The sequence below is a fragment of the Acanthopagrus latus genome, chromosome 4, assembly GCF_904848185.1.
Source record: "Acanthopagrus latus isolate v.2019 chromosome 4, fAcaLat1.1, whole genome shotgun sequence".
In the NCBI taxonomy this organism is placed as follows: domain Eukaryota; kingdom Metazoa; phylum Chordata; class Actinopteri; order Spariformes; family Sparidae; genus Acanthopagrus; species Acanthopagrus latus.
The window spans coordinates 29864187-29882870 of record NC_051042.1 but is presented as its reverse complement, the minus strand read 5'-3'; the positions used below and the strand labels follow the sequence as shown (position 1 = coordinate 29882870).

At 42.6% G+C, this 18684-nt stretch overlaps 1 protein-coding gene across 2 annotated transcripts; it reads left to right on the top strand.

Annotated features, from left to right (window-relative positions):
* The first annotated feature begins 181 nt into the window (after nt 1–181).
* pkma (pyruvate kinase M1/2a) lies at nt 182–18136 on the top strand. Of its 2 annotated transcripts, none has more exons than XM_037094584.1 (11): nt 182–336; nt 7820–8004; nt 8282–8373; nt 11051–11182; nt 11295–11481; nt 11599–11869; nt 12054–12204; nt 12436–12588; nt 14991–15157; nt 16484–16665; nt 16826–18136. In XM_037094584.1, the coding sequence occupies exons 2-11, from the start codon at nt 7848–7850 to the stop codon at nt 16930–16932; spliced, it is 1599 nt and encodes a 532-aa protein (XP_036950479.1). In that variant the 5' UTR covers nt 182–336; nt 7820–7847; the 3' UTR covers nt 16933–18136. The 2 variants fall into 2 exon arrangements, with proteins under 2 accessions (XP_036950479.1, XP_036950478.1); XM_037094583.1 differs by lacking the exon at nt 14991–15157 and adding an exon at nt 14441–14607 and having other exon boundaries at nt 183–336.
* The last annotated feature ends 548 nt before the right edge of the window (nt 18137–18684 follow it).

The window sequence follows — 18684 nt, the reverse complement described above, 5'->3', positions numbered from 1 at the left end:
GCGCTCTGATTGGCTCCCAACTTTACCGAGCACTTCCACCGCGCACCCGCGTATCCTTCCGCGTCAAATTAATTTATTTGACTATTTTCCGATCCACTTTAATCATATTGAACAAAAAAAAAAAACATACATTTGAATACTCCGTGATGAGTGCTGTTGATGTAAACGAGCGACAGCCGCGTATTGGTTTGTAATCGATCTGTAGTCAGTCGGATGGATATGTCTCAGCATCCCTGCGAAGTAGTTCCCAGAGTAAAGGAGTAGAGAGATCACCTTGAGCTTGGTCTCACTGTGACGGCAGTTACATCGGTCCAAGCAGTAGCCCAGAGACGTAAGGTGGGTATCCTCAACGGGGACGGCAGGTTATCGATCCTATGAAGTGATACTGATAATTTGCGCTGCTACATTACTGCCTTTTACACCATTTTGTCTTCTATTTGTGTCTGTAAGTTAGTTATCGTTAACATCGTGCGAGCTGGTAAGTCCGGTAGTATGAGTCACTGGTAGCTTGTTTCCACGCTTTTACTCACTCATCTTTTTCTTTTTTAGTATCGTGATCACGTTTAAACATGCCAATGCACCTGGGCGGCGTATGTGAGGATGTTTGATAAAGCCATTTTTAGCCCTTCTGTGGGAGTTTTGGTAACTGGCTCATCAACGTTGTGTGTAAAAAAAAAAAAAAAAAAAATCGCTGATAGATTCGGGTTGGGATTTGTGCCTGCTTAGCGCACGTCGTTCTTATAAAAGCCGCGGACATCCTTTTATTAGAAAACACAGTTTTTACGTCTAAAACGATGGAATTAAAATGTGATGCGTGAAGTGTTGAGCGTTGAGGAGGAATCGCTTCCTGTTGCCTCCTGTTGTGGGTGTGGCCGCTGCGTCTTCTCGGCCTCCCATTGGCTCGTGTCCGTGATGTCTTCAGATCAGGAAAATGTGACGCAGGATGAGAACGTGACCTCTAGCGCATCGTCTGCTCACTGTATGAGTAAATTATGATAAAATACTAATGAGTTTTAACTAGTTACATGATTGAATCAAGCTTAAAAACTCCTATCTGTTATAAAAAAGTCGTGTGTAATCGTTGTATTCCTCCCTGTGGCAGCCGGTTGTATAAATTCAGCACGTCCATCCTTTTTTTTTTTTTTTTAATCATTCATATTGCCTTACGTAATTCCTCACTCAGCTTTGTTTGATCGTTATGCTGTCGGAAATAACCAACCTGCTATAAATAAGGTTTAAACGTGTGAAGATTACCTTATCAGCTTCACTGCAGTAGCTTGCTGCAGTGCTGCCATAGATAATAGGCCTTGTTGACACCTAATACATGGAAGAGAAGGGCAGGTCTCACCCTCCCTGTTTTGAATGAAAAGCTGCTATGTCTTTTAGCTCTCTGTCTACCAGAACTGTGTCCTTGGAATGTGATCACAACGTCTTGTTTTTAAAGACGTGGATTTGACAGAAGCAGGGTTATAAGTGTGCATTTTTGAATGTGCAACACTCTCATATCCTTTGTTAAATACATCTAACTTGACAGACTTGATACATGATATTACTTAGGCTGTGTGATATTGCTTGCATAGGCTTTATGTCATGAGAATTGATTGTCCTGTGTATAACGAAATTATGGAAGAGACATTCTGTCATTGCGATGTCCGTTCTTGGCAGAGGGCCCTCTTGACAAAATTGAGGTTTTTTTCTCAAGGGACCAGTCAGGCCTTACTGTCAGTGTCAAGAGAAGAGTTCCAAAAAAGGGAACTGCGCAGTGTCTTCCTATTATTTCAATGCAGGTTGCTGACCAGGAACAGAAGCCTTCAGAAAAATGTTGTATTAATACTTTGCTCAGGTGGTTAAATGTCTTATGTGATAAATGAACCCTTACACAATAACTGTTAACTTATTTGATAGCTCTCACGAGTTGATCCAAGTTTTTCATAGAGTCCAGACGCTGGAACTTACTCCTCCTCAGATATGAACAGCTAGTGAAACAAACAACAGCATGTAAGTATATACAATTAAGTGATAATTTTAGCTGTGGCTGTTGATGTTTTTTCTACTTTAAGAAGCACTTTGGCCAGGCAGGTAAGATGATGATGATCCAAGTCGAGCCCATCAGCTACTCAGCCATTAATGGGTGTCAAAACAGCCATTACATGTCCTTGACCTGCTGTTGTGGCGAAGTCGCTGAGCTGGTGGTCAGTGCAGCAAACTAGTCTGTTTGCGGCTGGCAATGCTCCCAGGCCGCAGCTCTCCACCACCCAATTTGCATGTTTGCTGACTAATGCTACGTTGAGCCATGACGTGGACACACTACCCATTATGGGTGTTCCTTTGGCATCGCACTACAACTAACTAACTACACAGAATACATTGAGTGTTATCAATGTACACAATTTGATGCAATGTGTAACTGACTGCATTAAATATGCAGAGTAGTCTGTACCTGTCCTCAACCTAAACCTGTGCAGTACCCCACCTCAGGTTTGTTTTGGAGTTTAAAAGCCTACATAGTGGAAATACCATCATACGCTGCTAGTATTGGATTACTACAAACAGACATGGTGTGTTATTATTAGCCTTTGCTCCATTTTAGACCTGGGGCGTAGTATGACCTATGCTAGTAGTAACATTAGTGTCATATGGAACTGGCGTTTTGTAGGAGAAGGCTCATGTATGCCTACTCTATCGGGGCATGGCGGATGCTTGGTCACAGCAGGCACTCGCCATGTCCTTTATCCTCATTGAAAGGATTTACTCTTGAGCTCCTGAAAGTGTGGTACGTTTGCACGCGCGCTGCAGCTGTCAGTTTTGCTGGGACTGCTGTTGCAGGGAGAAGATCGCTGACAGGCAGTAGAAGCTCCAGCACACTGGGGTTGTTGCAGAGGTCTTTGGTAGCGACCTGCCTGTTTGTCCCCAGGAGGAACAGGAAGATCTACTGGGGGTATGTAGTGCAACCTGCAAATGGTGCCTTGGTTGAGTCAATGTGACTGATAGAAACTGTCTCTGTGAGCCACCTAGGATTAGCCCAGTGTTACGTCACATCCATAGATAGTAGTAAATGTCATGTCAACCTGATAGCAATGACACTATCGCTGCTAATGATTGTGCAGGGAAGATAAGTGATGAAGAATGTGTTTGGAAAGACCGTAGATGATAGTTACTAAGTGTATGATTACAATAAGAGAGTATGTTACAAACGTAGAAGTTGTGAGAAGGGATTGAAGGGGATTATAAGCAGCCAGCTCTAAAGTTAGCCCTGCATCTGTGTCAGGGTTACTATGGCTGCTGTTAGCCTGTGGTGGCTGCTCACTGGCTGTCCCAGGGTCAGGCATGTCAGACCTGTCTTTCCACAACAAGCAGGAGCTGGCGAGCTGGATCCACCAGACCAAGAATATATACTGCACACGGGGAAGACTTCTAACTTATAGCAGGAGGATATGATTCTTTTACCGGCCATATTCCCCCTGATGGCTCCAAAAATAACATTTCACCTGAGGATACAGGCAGTATTTGAGGATGACAGGCTGTGACTTGTTCGCTAATGAAATGTGAGCCGTGAAGGTAATGCAAAGACATCTACGCATGTATCAAATTTGCTTAGGGAAGACATAAAACAATCACTCTTGTAATCCATTGGTAGGCCTTGATTCAAAGGGAAAAGGGGCAAAAAATGTTGGCATAAGAATTCTAGTATATATACCTTTCGACATGTCACTGTTCTGTAGCAGTGGTATTCAGAGTCAGCTAAGCGCTGATGTATTGCGAGTGAATTTACATATTTCTTAACATGTATCTGATTTGTAGTCCATGTATGGGTCCAAGTCGCAAAACGGCTTGTAAGTGGATCTGTCTGAAATTTCATGTCAAGAGAATAATCTCTTTTAGACAGATGTGCATCCGCTTTCAGTTTTGCAATTGCAAATGTCAGTGTTGCGTTGTCTTTAAAGTATGTTAAACCCATGACCACTATACTGGTCATGCTCCAGAAGTAGACCCATTAACAAAGATGCTTCACCAAATGGCAAACATAAGCATGTCTGGATAGTTCCTTGTCTTGGTTACTGTAGCCCAAAAATTATTAATGATGCAAAATATGCAACGGGACAGGGCAAAAACATGGGCTCTCTTTGAGAAGCTCTAGCAAGCGTCTGATATTTTTATTGGATAAAATGTAATACATCTGATTTGTTATATTTATCATCAGGTGTTTTTTCATCCTATCATTAAATTTTGTAAATACATGCCAATGAAGCATACGCTTTAAAAGTTTAATCCGAAAGAAAATAATGAATGAATAAAACAGGGAAACTATTTTGAAATAACACACACAACACTTCAGACTTAGACTCAGACTTTCCCCCCTATGCAGTCTTTCCAGTGGTTCAACCCACTCAGATGCCTGCCTTCTCCAGGCTGTGTGTGTGTGTTGCAGTAGTGGGATGTGACTGTGCTCACGTACAGCACTGGTCTGGCACTGGTCTGCCCCATTGACTCAAGTGTTACATCATCAGCAGCCCCCGTTGAAGGAGCGTGTTGGTATATTGGCTCTGCCTGGAATCCCCCACTATGATGCCTTTTGTATTTATGATGTGATGAGTAAGAGAAGGTCAGATGGCTGGTGTCAACATATTTTCCCCTGAGAGACTCTTAGAAGCCATCCATCTATAATTTGCTATCCCTGTGTTTAGTTTCTACCTCCCCCTTATACAGTAAGTACTACATTAGTCTTTGCAGCCTGTTATAAATGGAAGTACCTATTTTGTAATAGTAATGTGAAACCATCCTTGGTACCTTCAAGTTGTTCTTTATTTTTGTGGCTTAGGATGGAGAGAAGAGCTAACATAGGTACTAAACTTTTTGTTTATTTATCGTATATTGCATCTCCATCGCAGTATTTAACAAAGTTATCACACATTGCATTTTTTCCGCATATCCTGCAGGCCTACATGCTAGCTGAGTCGAGATGTACGTGCAGGGCACCACGCTGCAACCATTAGTCACAAGACCTATTCTTTCCAAAAGAAATGCATCATGCAGTTTACGTGGCCGAGATATAAAAAGAAAGGAACATCATGCTCATGGTGTGCTCCAGCATTTGCTGACTCGACCACACGCTTTTGAACATAAAACACGGGTAAAGCTCAGAAAAAGCACGCAGCATAAACTGTGCATTGAAAAGCACACTGATCGAATTACCGTTCCCATGCCAGCAGCATATGAAAGACAGGAATCTAGTAATGGTATTAAGTAGTAGCAGAAATGACAATGAAATGCAATACAACCTGTCACATCAACGAGGAAGTGCTACCATTTACCACATGTAAGACTCGCCTTGAATTGTTGAAAAGAACAACAGTAAAAGTGAATCTGACTTACAGCAATGACACAGCTTGTGCAGAGGTCACTGGAGTTTAAACCAAAAAAAGAATACCTCAGGACAGATAAAGCATTCCATTTATCCGTCCTTGGTAATTGATAATGATGACATTGATGTGTCAACCCAAGATTGCAAGATTGTCAAATCAAAGGTTGGTAGATATTCTTATGGGCTATGTTTAAGTCCAGCATGCGTTGAGGGGACCAGAAACAGTTGAGGAGTTGTTCCTTTTAGAGATATTCAAGTTTGTACCTGTTGTTCCACAAAAGAAGCCGGCAGTGAGAGTGTCGCATGTTGAATTGCATGTTAATTTATAATTTAAACTGTGGGAACCTGATCGCTCCGCTGGGTGGTTTGGACAGCGGCATTTGTTCTGAGTGGCCTGGTAGCCAGTCATTATAATTTTGAGGCAAATGAGTAAAATATATAAATACAGCCTGAACTTAAAAATGATTATATTAAACATTGTTGCACTGTGTTGATGGGAAATGATGATAATAATAAAGTACAAGTGGTTTGCACATCTAACCCCGAGTAGGTACAGGTAAAGAAGTCATTGTATTGCAGGTGTTTTGATCATTTTTAGAGTCACCTAAATGAATGAAGTGCTGTTTAATAAAGCAGAATACCTGCTTGTTGTGAAGCCCAGTTTATAGTGTTATAGTCAAGTTTGGCCAGTTTCCACCCATCTAATTATTGCTCAGGCCCACAGCTTGAATCTGACATGTTTATACTAGAGACTGTGCCATCAGATTGGCTGTTCAGCCAAGCGTTTCAGCCTCAGTCAGCCGTGTTGTAGTTATGTAACCACCACAGCCAGAGCTGTAGTAGAAGCTGCATTCCTTGTCGTTATAGTTTAGAAAGGGCACACTCTGCTCAAATAAACCTACCTTATTGACTGTATGCTGAAACATTCCAGATGTCAATGTATATGTGCAGTTTCACATAGTTCTCATAGTTCAGTGTTTCTCACATGTGGCCTATAATATTAAAGAAGACCATGTATGCTAAGATGGGGGAGGCTGCCCTGGTATATTTGTTGACCCAAGTATAGATAGACTGATGGAGAAAAAAAGAAGTGTCTCAGGCAAGCCACGTATCCCTGCACTTTGTTTGCACTTGACAGTATTGACCAATGTATAACCACTCAGGATTTGATGTAACATCACCTCAAGAGTTCACCTTTTTTGGCCAAAATAGGAGTAATGAAAGTGTCGTGATGAAAGCCTGGCAGTCCCAGCCCCGACGATGAGCTCGGTGATGGTGCTGTTGCCATGGGTGACTCAGGGAGAAGTGGGTGGGGGGGGGGACAGAATGTACAATATGGTGGAGCAGCTCAATAAGCTATACTGCTCTACTCTCAGTGTGAGTATGGAGGGCGGAACGACATGCAAAACAAATCATGTTGTGAGTATCCTGACAAATACTGCAATTGAGATTTGAGTCACAGTTTTACCTGGAATGGTAGTGAACTGAATTTCATTTTCACAGAAATGTTTTTTTTTTTTTTTTTTTAAATGATCTGATTTTTGCTGGAGTCTGTATCAAACAAGCATGTTCCTTTACGTTATCGAAGAATATGATTGTGACACATTTACCTTCATCCAGATATTGCAGATTCTGTGATTTACATTTTGAGCTTGACTGTATATTATATATTGTTCCATTTTATCATTCATTCATTCAGTGCATGCTCTTTTTTGCATTTTTTGGCTGATATTCATGTATTTGTTATCAGAATATAAGCAGCTGGAAGCTACCAGTAAGAGCAGGAGTGTTACTTCACAGTCAACATTAGCGTACATTTATCCACCATATAAGCTGCTGATTGTGCAATCTAAAAGGCAAATAGTAACTCAAGATAAGTCAGTGATGTGCAAAGTATGTCACAAGTCCCCATTATTTGAAAACAATGTCAGTGGTCATATTTCATAACTTAATCTTAGTCTTTATTGTCCTTAGTCATGGTTCGCTGAGGGTAGACGGAGATGGATGTGCTGCGAATGAATAACAGTTCTTTGTCTGGTTGTCCACTTGAACTGCAGCAGTCAACATAATTAATTGATTAACTCTCTTGGCAATTCTCATTCCCTTTGGCTTCACTACCACAAGGTCGGCTGCACAGCAGGACTGGTTACAGTATGCTGTTAAGAACACTCAGTGGATTTGGGGCCTTTCAATAGATTGCCAGTCTGACCTCAGTGGGACATAAATCCCCAACTCTACATCTCTCAACCCACCTAGTTATGGATGAATACAACCAGCCAAATACCATCACGCTTTGACTTTAGGTGTACCTGATCTTTTGAAAAGATCTTTTGAAAAGATCGAGGAAGTCAAGGAATCCTGGACAAAACTTACCAGTCAAAGAAAGCTGCCATTTGCCATCACTGTGTCCCCTGTTATACCTATGATTCCATGTTTTGTTGTTTTTTTTCCCTACAGGATTTCTACAGTTGCACCATCAAACACCATGCCTCAAACAAAGACTCAAGACATGGGCTCTGCCTTCATCCAGACACAGCAGCTTAATGCTGCCATGGCTGACACCTTCCTGGAACACATGTGCCTGCTGGACATCGACTCCGAGCCCACCACTGCACGCAACACTGGCATCATCTGCACCATCGGTTGGTCCTCACTATCAGTTAGCGTTTTAGTCACTGAGGGATATGGTTGCTTTTGATAGATACCTAACAGAGATGACCCATTACGGCATTTCTCTTCCGCATAAACTAGTGTGTCTTCGAAATGCAATCTGGATGTACATGCCAGTGAATGAAATAAAGAGAATCCCCACAGACAAAAAATAAGCATTCCACTATTGATCTAGTTCTCTTAATGACCAGCTAATATTTCTAAAGTTATGCTCTGTCTTAATCCTTTACTTTCAATGACTGCCTGCAGGGCCAGCCTCCCGGTCTGTGGAAATGCTGAAGGAGATGATCAAATCAGGAATGAACATCGCTCGCATGAACTTCTCCCATGGCTCGCATGAGGTGGGTTTTACCACAGTTTTGTGTACTGTGTAAATGTCTTGGACGGGTACAGCTAACCGATCACATTGTTAAGTCACGTTGTTAACTGTGCAGATAATTTTCATCAAACAAGGTTCTGTGCTTTATCACAGAATGGGTTTGTTTGGTACGTTGATCTTTGTGGCAGTCTTTGCTTATCTCGTCTAGCCTTTTTTCTTTTTGGTAACTCTGAATGAAACAGCTATGGTGAAAGTAAATGGTCAACAGTGCTTGCAGGAAACAAGCACGTAATTCATTATGAACTCCAAATCAGTTTTGACTTTAAACAATACTAGGCAAGCCAGCATGAATGGGAAAGCATAGTAATGCTAAGTTCAACTCAAATGATGTAGCCTGATTTAGGCTGTGTGTCACACAATGGCAAGAATTTGTACCTTCAGTTTTTTTGATAAGACACATGATTAAAGTAGCTTAGATCAGTTACAGATCTCATCTGAAAGTGCAATTGGATATAAGCCAGTGAACTTCAGTGGCACGATTTTTAAAGCAATATTCAAACGTAGCCTTCAACAACATGTACTTATTTTTTCCTAAAACAAACTGGATTTAAAAAAAGGGGGTTGGATTATGATTCTCATCTACCAGTACAAGTTCTCATTTAAAAGCCAGTTAAGTTATAAACTTTGATCTCTTGGCTTGTCCAATGAAAAGGAAAAAACGGTCAGGTGTTTTGCTCTTATGCCGCAACCCAGTTAAAGGAAGGACACAGAGGGAAGATACACTAACACAAGTGTTAGTCTCAAAAAGCATTTGTTTCACTTTTACCAACCCAAACAAACCCAAGAGGTGGAAGCCATGGGAGAAGGAGACTGACTGGCTGCCACCAGCGTAGTCAGTTTGTGTGACCTGAATCTCCCTGGCAACTCGACTCTCCTGCTGGGCGAAATAAGAGAATCCTGTCTCTTGGGTGGTCATACTTATCAACCTATTATTCAGTCCAAATCAAGAGACACACAAGAAGTGGTACTCTTCAAATACATTTGAAGCCTTTCATAGTGTCACATTCTTTGATGGTGCACTGTTTTTGGCATTTTAAAAAGACTTTGTTTGTATGGATACATAAAAATCACAAAGATTTAACCAGCCAGGATAAATGACATAAATGATCACATCTGACACCTTGAAGTCCTCCCCTATCAGTTTGTGTGGTTTGGTTTGTTACAGCAAGGTGCAAAGTTGGATTCTAGATTCGGAGAACTGCAAAAGTAACCAGGGCTTTGTTGGCTTGCGGTGCTATAAATACGTCATGTGTAGCTTCCTGCCCAGCCTTTATCTCCTCAGCAGGCAGCATGCCTAGACTCTTAGTGTCTGTGTGTGCACACAGAGCAACACCAAGGTCAGTCCACTTTTGACTAAAGTGGGAAGTGGAAAGTAGATTATGTTGCAAATCCAGAAAGTCACATTTCTTAAGGCCTCTCTTGATGTTAATTAAATCGAGTTTCACTAAACACTTAACTTGACAACATGGATTATAAATTCATTCACTCTGACCTATACATGGTCACCTGCTCTGCATTCACTGCCCTACCTAGGAGTGTCTACTGTGTCTCTGTCTATTACTCAAAGTCTGCCACACATCATCCTTATGATTGACTCTGGCCTCAAATCATGTAACTAAAACTTGCTGAAGCTAACTTTTCCAACACCATAGCCTCAGTGCTGGACTGTGTATGTGTTTTAGCTCTGTGTGAAAGGCAACTGATGTGATTACCTGCCACTTAAGCCATTACTGAAAGCTCTGCTCACCCATGTGGTCCACGTCAGCCATGTGCAGCAGACAGACGTTTTTTCAAAGCCACAACTGCCAGGCTACGTGTTCATTAGCCCGCACTAATGTGAAAAGACTGCTGCATCAGTCTTGTGACAGGACAGAACTTCTCAGCACTTCCTAAAGCATTGTGTAGCCGAGTTTGTCATTTCCTGGGCAAATGTGCACCTACCTTCATTGTTTCAGGTGGAATTTTAGGCTGTGGATGGTTTGAACAAAGTCAGACCCACAAGTCGTTTGGAAGTCTGTTTACATTACTAATTGTAATATGATTTAGATTTATTTGGTTTTGTCGTGTCTATTGTTCAACGCCGACTTTACTGAGGAATTTCTTCCTGAGGAGTGCTGCACTTCCTCAGCTCGCAGTTTCATAAAAGATTGTAATCCTTGCAAGTGGTAAAGAGAAACATGTGCTCAAGGATATTTGCTTACGATGACACTTTATATCTGTATATTGCTACTCTTACGGGCTACTGTATGATATGTAATCAAAGGACTTGGTTAATGAGGTTTTATTCAAAAGCCTTTTAAACTTGAGGGCTGATTCCTCAATAAAACTAAAAGAATGTCAGTAAGTGTGATAGAAAGAACTGTATGACCTCTTTGTGATGGTGACAGCATGACTCATGTTTATGACTGTGTGAGTTGTCAGACGCACCTTATCTTTTAATTACCGTGGCCTGATTAAACCTGTATCTCACTTCAACTATATTACCACTGCCTGCTGCCAAATTTCAGTCTTCTTTTTATTCAGTGTGTTTGACAGCAGCAGCATACTGTTTTGAAATCACTGCAGTTCAGTATCTTGCATAGTTTTCTCTTGATATGCATATTTGTTTATTTATGTTAAACTTCTCTTCCTTTCTTTAGTACCATGCAGAGACCATCAAGAATGTGCGTGAGGCATGCGAGAGCTTCGAGCCTGGCAGTATCCAGTACAGGCCTATTGGTATTGCCCTGGACACCAAGGGCCCAGAGATCAGGACTGGCCTCATCCAGGGAGTGAGTTCTTGCTTTGCTTGTTCTTATAATGGCTTTAATAGCCGCTATTGACAATCAAGAACATTTTCCATGAAGATGACCCACAAACGTATGTGTGTTAATGATTTGACAGAGCGGTACAGCTGAGGTGGAGCTGAAGAAGGGCAACATGATCAAGATCACTTTGGACGATGCAAATATGGAGAACTGCGGCGAGGAGCTCCTCTGGCTCGACTACAAAAACATCACCAAAGTGGTGGAAATTGGCAGCAAGATCTACATTGATGACGGACTCATATCTCTACAGGTCAAGGAGATTGGTGAGTGGAGAGCATAGCTGTTAAAATCTCTCACGATCCTTTAGAATATTTATAGAACACTGTTATGTATGTATATCACCGGATGAGCAATCAATTCGTATATATCTTGTTCTCCAGGTTCTGATTTCCTCATGTGCGAGATTGAGAACGGAGGCACCCTGGGCAGCAAGAAGGGAGTGAACCTCCCCGGTGCTGCCGTGGATCTGCCTGCTGTTTCAGAAAAGGACATCAAAGACCTGCAGTTCGGTGTGGAGCACGGAGTCGACATGGTCTTTGCCTCCTTCATCCGCAAAGCAGCCGATGTGCACGCTGTCAGAGCAGTGCTGGGAGAGAAAGGCAAAGACATCAAGATCATCAGCAAACTTGAGAACCACGAGGGTGTGCGTAGGTGTGTGTGTTTGTATGAAATGCTGTCATCTTCCTTGGTTAGCTTAGTAACAAGGCCAGATCATAAGCTGTGAAAAGCAGTGTTTCATGAACCCGTCCCTTTTACAAGGCCTTAAAACTCTTAACCATCGACAATGATTTCCAGTTTTATTTGATCAAACTTTCATTTTCTGTCTTCTGTGCAGATTTGACGAGATCATGGAGGCCAGTGATGGCATCATGGTTGCCCGTGGTGACCTGGGAATTGAGATCCCCACAGAAAAGGTCTTCCTAGCTCAGAAGATGATGATTGGCCGCTGCAACAGAGCTGGCAAGCCAATCACATGCGCCACTCAGGTTAGATTAAAGCACATGCTTTATTTCTTCACCTTTGTTTCCCCTAGGAGCTGAAGTATCTGGCAGCTTATAAGTGTCAGTATCCTCAGCCATGCACATGTGAATGAGGGCAGTAAAACCTCCATAAAACGCATTGTAAGCGCATTTGTTATGTTTGTACCACCCAAAAGATTACGAGATCTGTTTATTTGTGTGCGTTACCCTCTAACACGTCACATAAACCCCATTCAGATGTTGGAGAGCATGATCAAGAAGCCCAGACCCACACGTGCTGAGGGCAGCGACGTTGCCAACGCCGTGCTGGACGGAGCCGACTGCATCATGCTGAGCGGAGAGACTGCCAAGGGAGACTATCCCCTGGAGGCAGTACGCACACAGCACATGGTGAGTTAACGTACCCCAAATACAACAGCAGCACACGTTAGAAGAAGAGTTTCTGTGTTCTCCTCAGCACGTCTGTGGCTCACTCAGTTTCCCAATGAATCTTCTTTTTTCCCACTTGGCCTGTCAGCTGCTAAAGAAAGTTTCACTAAGACTGTTCTGCCAGCTGGAAACGCCTCCTCTATAGTCTTTTATCTATCCGCTTATTGCAGTTAAGATATGCTAATGAATAATCAGTTATTAACTGATTGATCACCATTAAACATTTTATCAGTTTAAGATAACGTAATTGATGGTGCACAAAGTTGGAACAACCTTATTCATGCATCCCTGAAGTATTCCAGCTGTGCAGATGATTTAAGTGGCCCGTGCATTGTTTCCATATAATAGTGGAAAGTGTAACTCTCCTTAGTGACATTTCGGGACATCTTAGTCCACCCAGACCGAGGTAAACGCATGTGGCCTCCTCCTCTTCATCTAACAAATTCACCACACTGTTCTTTACCATTTCTTATTTTTACCTGGTGTCCCCAACCATAGATACATTTATATTCTTAAATAACAAGCAGAAACAGCCACTTTAAGTGGTGCCACCCTCCAGAAATTAAACATTTCTACACATTGGGGCTTCAAATGGTGCATTTATTTAGGATAGATTGTGTTTATCTGTATTTTATAAGCTTTTAATGAATTATCAATTGATGATCATTGACAATGCTGATCAAGGTTTCAGAAAACTGCCTAAAATGTGTTTTTCTGTGATACTATAATTGTTTATTGCGTATTGCTAGTCAGGGACAGATACAGGTAGAACAACTTTTTGAAGTCTTAGACCCGTGACTAATCATTCAATCTTACATTAATGTCACAGTTGGTATCAGTCAGTTGCATGGATGGATAATGCAGTCAGTGCCGTCTTGCCTGTCCTTCGTTGCTCGGGCCTTTCTTGGCTAACCTCCACTGTTCTCGGCTACACTGTTTCTGCACTGCTATGCAGATGCAGGAGTGACTCAGCAGAGCTGCAGCTCCTGCCTTTGAGCTTGTCGCCCTCACACTGATGCTGCATGAGATGCCTCACAGTCCAAAGTAAACCACACTTACTGACCCAAAACCAGACCTCTTTACCAATTCTTATAAAATCATACTGACCAAATCTGCTCTAAGCTGCTTTTGCTCTCAGGCTGTCTTTGTTTTTTTTCTCATTGACTTTAATCTGTGTAATGCTTTTCTTGTGATTGCGCTGTTCTTTCCTTGACTGTCTGTAACCGTGTCTTCATACTTGTGTGTGCAGTGTGTGGCATTTCAGCTCCCAGCTCCCTTTATTAACCTCCAGTTGACTAAAAGGAAATTTCCCTGTAGTTCAAGTATATTACTGTCATTTTATATTATAAAGCTCAGCTCTGTTGATTTTATTTCCTGATTACTTGATTTGGATTATTTATTTACTTATTTATTTTTTAATCATGAAGTAAAATAATGCTTTTGAAAATGTTACTTTCAGTAGTTCAGTTGTCTTACACCAGATTAATATGGGTTGAATTGTGGTTTTTTGGTGTAATAGCTCATGTAAATTGCTGTGGTTAAATTTTAACTCTTGGATATGTTTTAATGATGGTGTTTCCCTGTTTCCCCGCACTAACTGCACACCTAACCACCTCCATTCACTGTTCCTCCTGTCCTTTCCTTCTGTCTGAACATTTCTTAAACTTCTGTTTGTCTCTCTAACATTGTCCCTCTCTTGTCCCATGACCCGGTCCTCTCTCCTTTTCTTCCACCCATTTTCCTCATATTCCATCTGTGTGTGCCTGGTGTGGGAATGCCTTTGCTTGATGCATCCTACCCTCACTTGTGTCAGATTGCTCGTGAAGCCGAGGCAGCCATGTTCCACCGGCAGGTGTTTGAGGACCTGCGCCGCTCCACGCCGCACTGCACAGACCACGCTGAGGCTATTGCAATCGGCGCTGTTGAGGCATCCTTTAAGAGCTTAGCCTCTGGGATCATTGTGCTCACTGGCTCTGGAAGGTAGGCAGGTTACCTGGTCCTGGCAGGTCAATGAGGACAATGATGGCGGTACTTGAGCAGTCTGAGAGGAAGGGTAGGGCCAGACAGGGACTGACTGTGGAGGTAACTGGGAGAGGCTGGCAAACACTGCAAGTAGACTGCTGGTTTCTTATCTGTGAACAAATTTAAAAAATGTTGTAAAAAAGCCTTAGACAAAAAGTTTTACATCCAAACTACCAGTTAGCTTGTCATTAAACCAACAGCTAACCTTTTTCAACCAGGAGTGTACCTATCCATTTGCCAGTCACTCCCAGTGGTGTGAATGACTCCGGCGTGCAGCAGCAGCCTTGTGTGTGATTGAGAGTAACCCCACGACCCTTCCCTCATGGTCCCTGTGGGCTCAGATAGCACGGGAGGCCGAGGCGGCCATCTTCCACAGGCAGCTGTTCGAGGAGCTGAGGAGACACTCCAAAGTGACCAGAGACCACTCTGAGGCTGTAGCTGTTGGCGCCGTCGAGTCATCCTTCAAATGCTGCGCTAGTGCCATCATTGTTCTCACCAAGACTGGGAGGTAAGACAGAGAAGCATAGAGGGGAATCTGATCTGGGTCCCTGAAGGTAAGCTGTTGCCAAATACGTGACAACCTGTTCCAACAAAGCTCCTGATTCCCCCTCCAACACCTAACGTGCTCTTATGCGCCCCCTCCTATTTGTGTGGATATTGTGTGTATGTGGGTGTGTGTCTGATGTGTGCTGTTACAGAGGGTGAGTGGAGATAGCAGGAGTGAGCGTGAGGGTTGTCATCAGCCTCATCCCAATGTCCATCCTTCACAGACTTAGATCTGTCACATCTCGTGATATTAAATAGAGTGCTACAGCTTCATGTAGTGTATGAAATCACTGGAAAGCATTACTTGCACACACAGTGCTGCTAAATGAGCTACTTGTGGATTATTTTGGGACACTTCTTTTGGCATCCCTGTTTTTAACATCGTACCGCTGTGGGTAAGCAAAGTCTGCCAACTGCAGTTCTGTCCCACAGAAGGTCAATTACACAGTGGAAAAGTCCTGAGGCCTCACTGGTTTAATGGGGATGCACATTAAACCAGTGATGCGCATGTGTGTGTTGGAGTGGACATTTGGACGGGGACACCGACTGTGACTTTAAGCCGAAGTGTTATCACCTGTTTCCCAGGATTGATTGGACGTATTTTTTTCAATTCAGTCATGTTGAGCTCTGCAAAATTCCAACAAGAATTCTAAATCAGCCAGACTGTCTGAAAACACCTGTATATGTGGGATGTGGTGTTTATAACCACACTCAACACTTTGTACATGCTGATTTCTTGCAGATGAGTTCTTGGTAGAATTGTATTATTGTTAATGGGTAATACAGTGCTAATAATGTTATTCAGTCTCAGGTTGTATACAATAACAATTTCAAATTCTGTTTTTCAGTGTATCTCTGAATACTCTATACACTTTATCTAAACAGTCCGACATGCTGACATGATATCTGAGCAGCTTAGGGTTAAACTTAAACCACTTCAGGTCAAGGAAGACCTGCTACTTTTTGGTTCCTATTTTCTAACCTCATGGTGGTAGAAAAGTGGCATTTGTGATATTAACACCAAGACTGAATTATTAATAGTTACGTAATGAACCTGTTCAGCTGTACACTTCCCTAATCATCATTTGTCCCCTGACGGCCATTAAAGGCACATGGAGTAGTTGTACACAGATGCCAACAAGTCAGATAGAATAAAATACACTAAATAAACTAATTATCAGGTCATACAGCTGTAATCATCATTAGTTTAAGGAAAAATACTCCACATGTGATTAAAGTGAGGTAATCCTGTTTGCTTAACTGAGCGTTTCTGTGCATGCGTGTGCAGGTCCGCCCACCTGATCTCCAGGTACAGGCCCCGGGCCCCCATCCTGGCCGTGACCCGTAACGCCCAGACAGCTCGCCAAGCCCACCTGTACCGCGGCATCTTCCCAGTCCTCTACACCAAGCCCGCCCACGATGTTTGGGCAGAGGATGTCGACATGCGCGTCAACTTTGCCATGGACGTGGGTAAGTGTCTGCAGCAGTTACGGTCGTATTGTGCAGCTGTTTAACGATGCAGAAGAACATGAAAATAGTGAGCTTTGAGCCAAGACACTGCTGAACACAATGTAACACAACAGATAAGCAATGTTAAGTAAATTGTGTCTTTTATTTGTTTAATTTCCAGGCAAGGCTAGAGGCTTCTTCAAAGTGGGAGATGTTGTCATCATCTTGACCGGCTGGCGTCCAGGCTCCGGTTACACCAACACCATGCGCGTGGTTCCAGTGGCTTGAACAGCCGACAGGGCTCCTCCGCTTCCTCCCTCCTTCATATATCTGTCATAGCTCTCCACCCCACAATGCACTCCAGCTCATAGCCCTTACTTATCCAACACCTGGGCTGACAGAGTCATCCTCTGAACAATTTAGGCAATAAGGCGGAAAGAAACTAAAAATATAAAGTATAGCCCTCATGGGAAAAAAAGAGCTGCTTTGGGTGGTAGTGGAGAGCTTGATCCATGCAATTCCACTTTACTTCTCCATTCCTTTCACATCGATTCTCTCAATCAAACCAGTCTGCAGGGCCTCAGATGTAATACACCCCGACCAGAAACTGCTGTATTTATTCACTCCAAAAAAAAGTTGTGTGTTTATTAAAAGTGAAGCAGTCTGAGAGTGAATGCATCCTGGTCCGTGTGCATGCGCATACTGGCTCTCGTTTAGGTGGGGCGGGCGGCGGGGCAGGCTGAGCTCGGCACAGAGCGCCTTGAGCACTGGCACAGCTTACTAATCGCACTCCTCTTCCAATAAATCGAACAAACTTGTGGCATCCTGAAAAGTCAAAGGGCTCCTCCCACAGCGCAGCCTCGCTTCCACCACTCCACCCAAACGGGTCCTTCTGTAGTGCTGTCTGTATGAAGTGTCCTCTCTTAGTGCCAGCTTTCATTGTATTTACTTGTAAGTGTTGCACTCCTAATCTACTCCACAATGTTTCATTCGATATTATACTTGACTTTTGTGAGTGGTGAAGTTGTGTTTCTGGGCATCCGATACTACTTATATTTTGTCTGACTATAGAGAAATGTTAGTTTTGGATGTCCGCTCCGGAGGTGTTTGAGCTAGTTACTGTATTCGTGTTGTTAGATGTGACATAAAAGCCTTTACATTTCTTTGCATTTGGATCATATCTAAGTTGGCACTTATGAATCATGTGTGGTTCACTAAAGTTAACTGATATGAATGAGCACTTTGAAGTTTTTTTTTTTCCACAGGGATCTGATGAGGGGGTGAAGCCCTGTCCCTGATGGACAGAGCTCCACTGCTCGTCGTCTTCTCTCATGTTAGTGAATCACTGTAGCTGTCTTCATATGTCTAACATGCTTTGGATTGTACCGCTAGAGTGTAAGAACTAAATGTAAAGGATTATTCTAATTTTAGCTGGTGTACTGAGCTGTCCTTAAAGGCTGGATTTCCATCAATAAAAGAGATGAGCACTTACCTACCGCTGTCTCGTAAATCATTTGTTTCAAAATGAATAATATTTGTTATACTTTAATTCTGTTGCATGGGAAGTCCTGAAAGTTAAGAGAGGTTAAAGTCTGCACCGAGAGAAGCTCCTCTCTCCCACAGAAAACTGTGCTCCGGAAACGCCTCATCAGTAGTCCCGCCTTTGACTCTTTGAGTTGATTCATACCTTTGGATAATTTGAGTCTGGTGTATGTGAGCTGACCAATCAGAACAGACTGGATATTCAGGAGGCAGGGCCTTAAAGACTTTTATGGGTGGCACCATAGGACATTTACATGAGGTGAAGCTTTCTAGTGAAGCATTGACACAAAACTAATAAATATAATTGAAAATACAGTACAGACCTTTGTAAGACTTCAGTGCAGCAGCCTTTTTGGCACCATCTTTGCTAAATGATGTAAAATCATTGTGAGGAGCATCAAAACTAAATAAATGCCTGGTCTTATGGTTGTAGTTGGTCCTCAATGAACTTTTTTAGTTTTGTCTGTAAACCCAGAACTAAACAAATACCTGCACAAA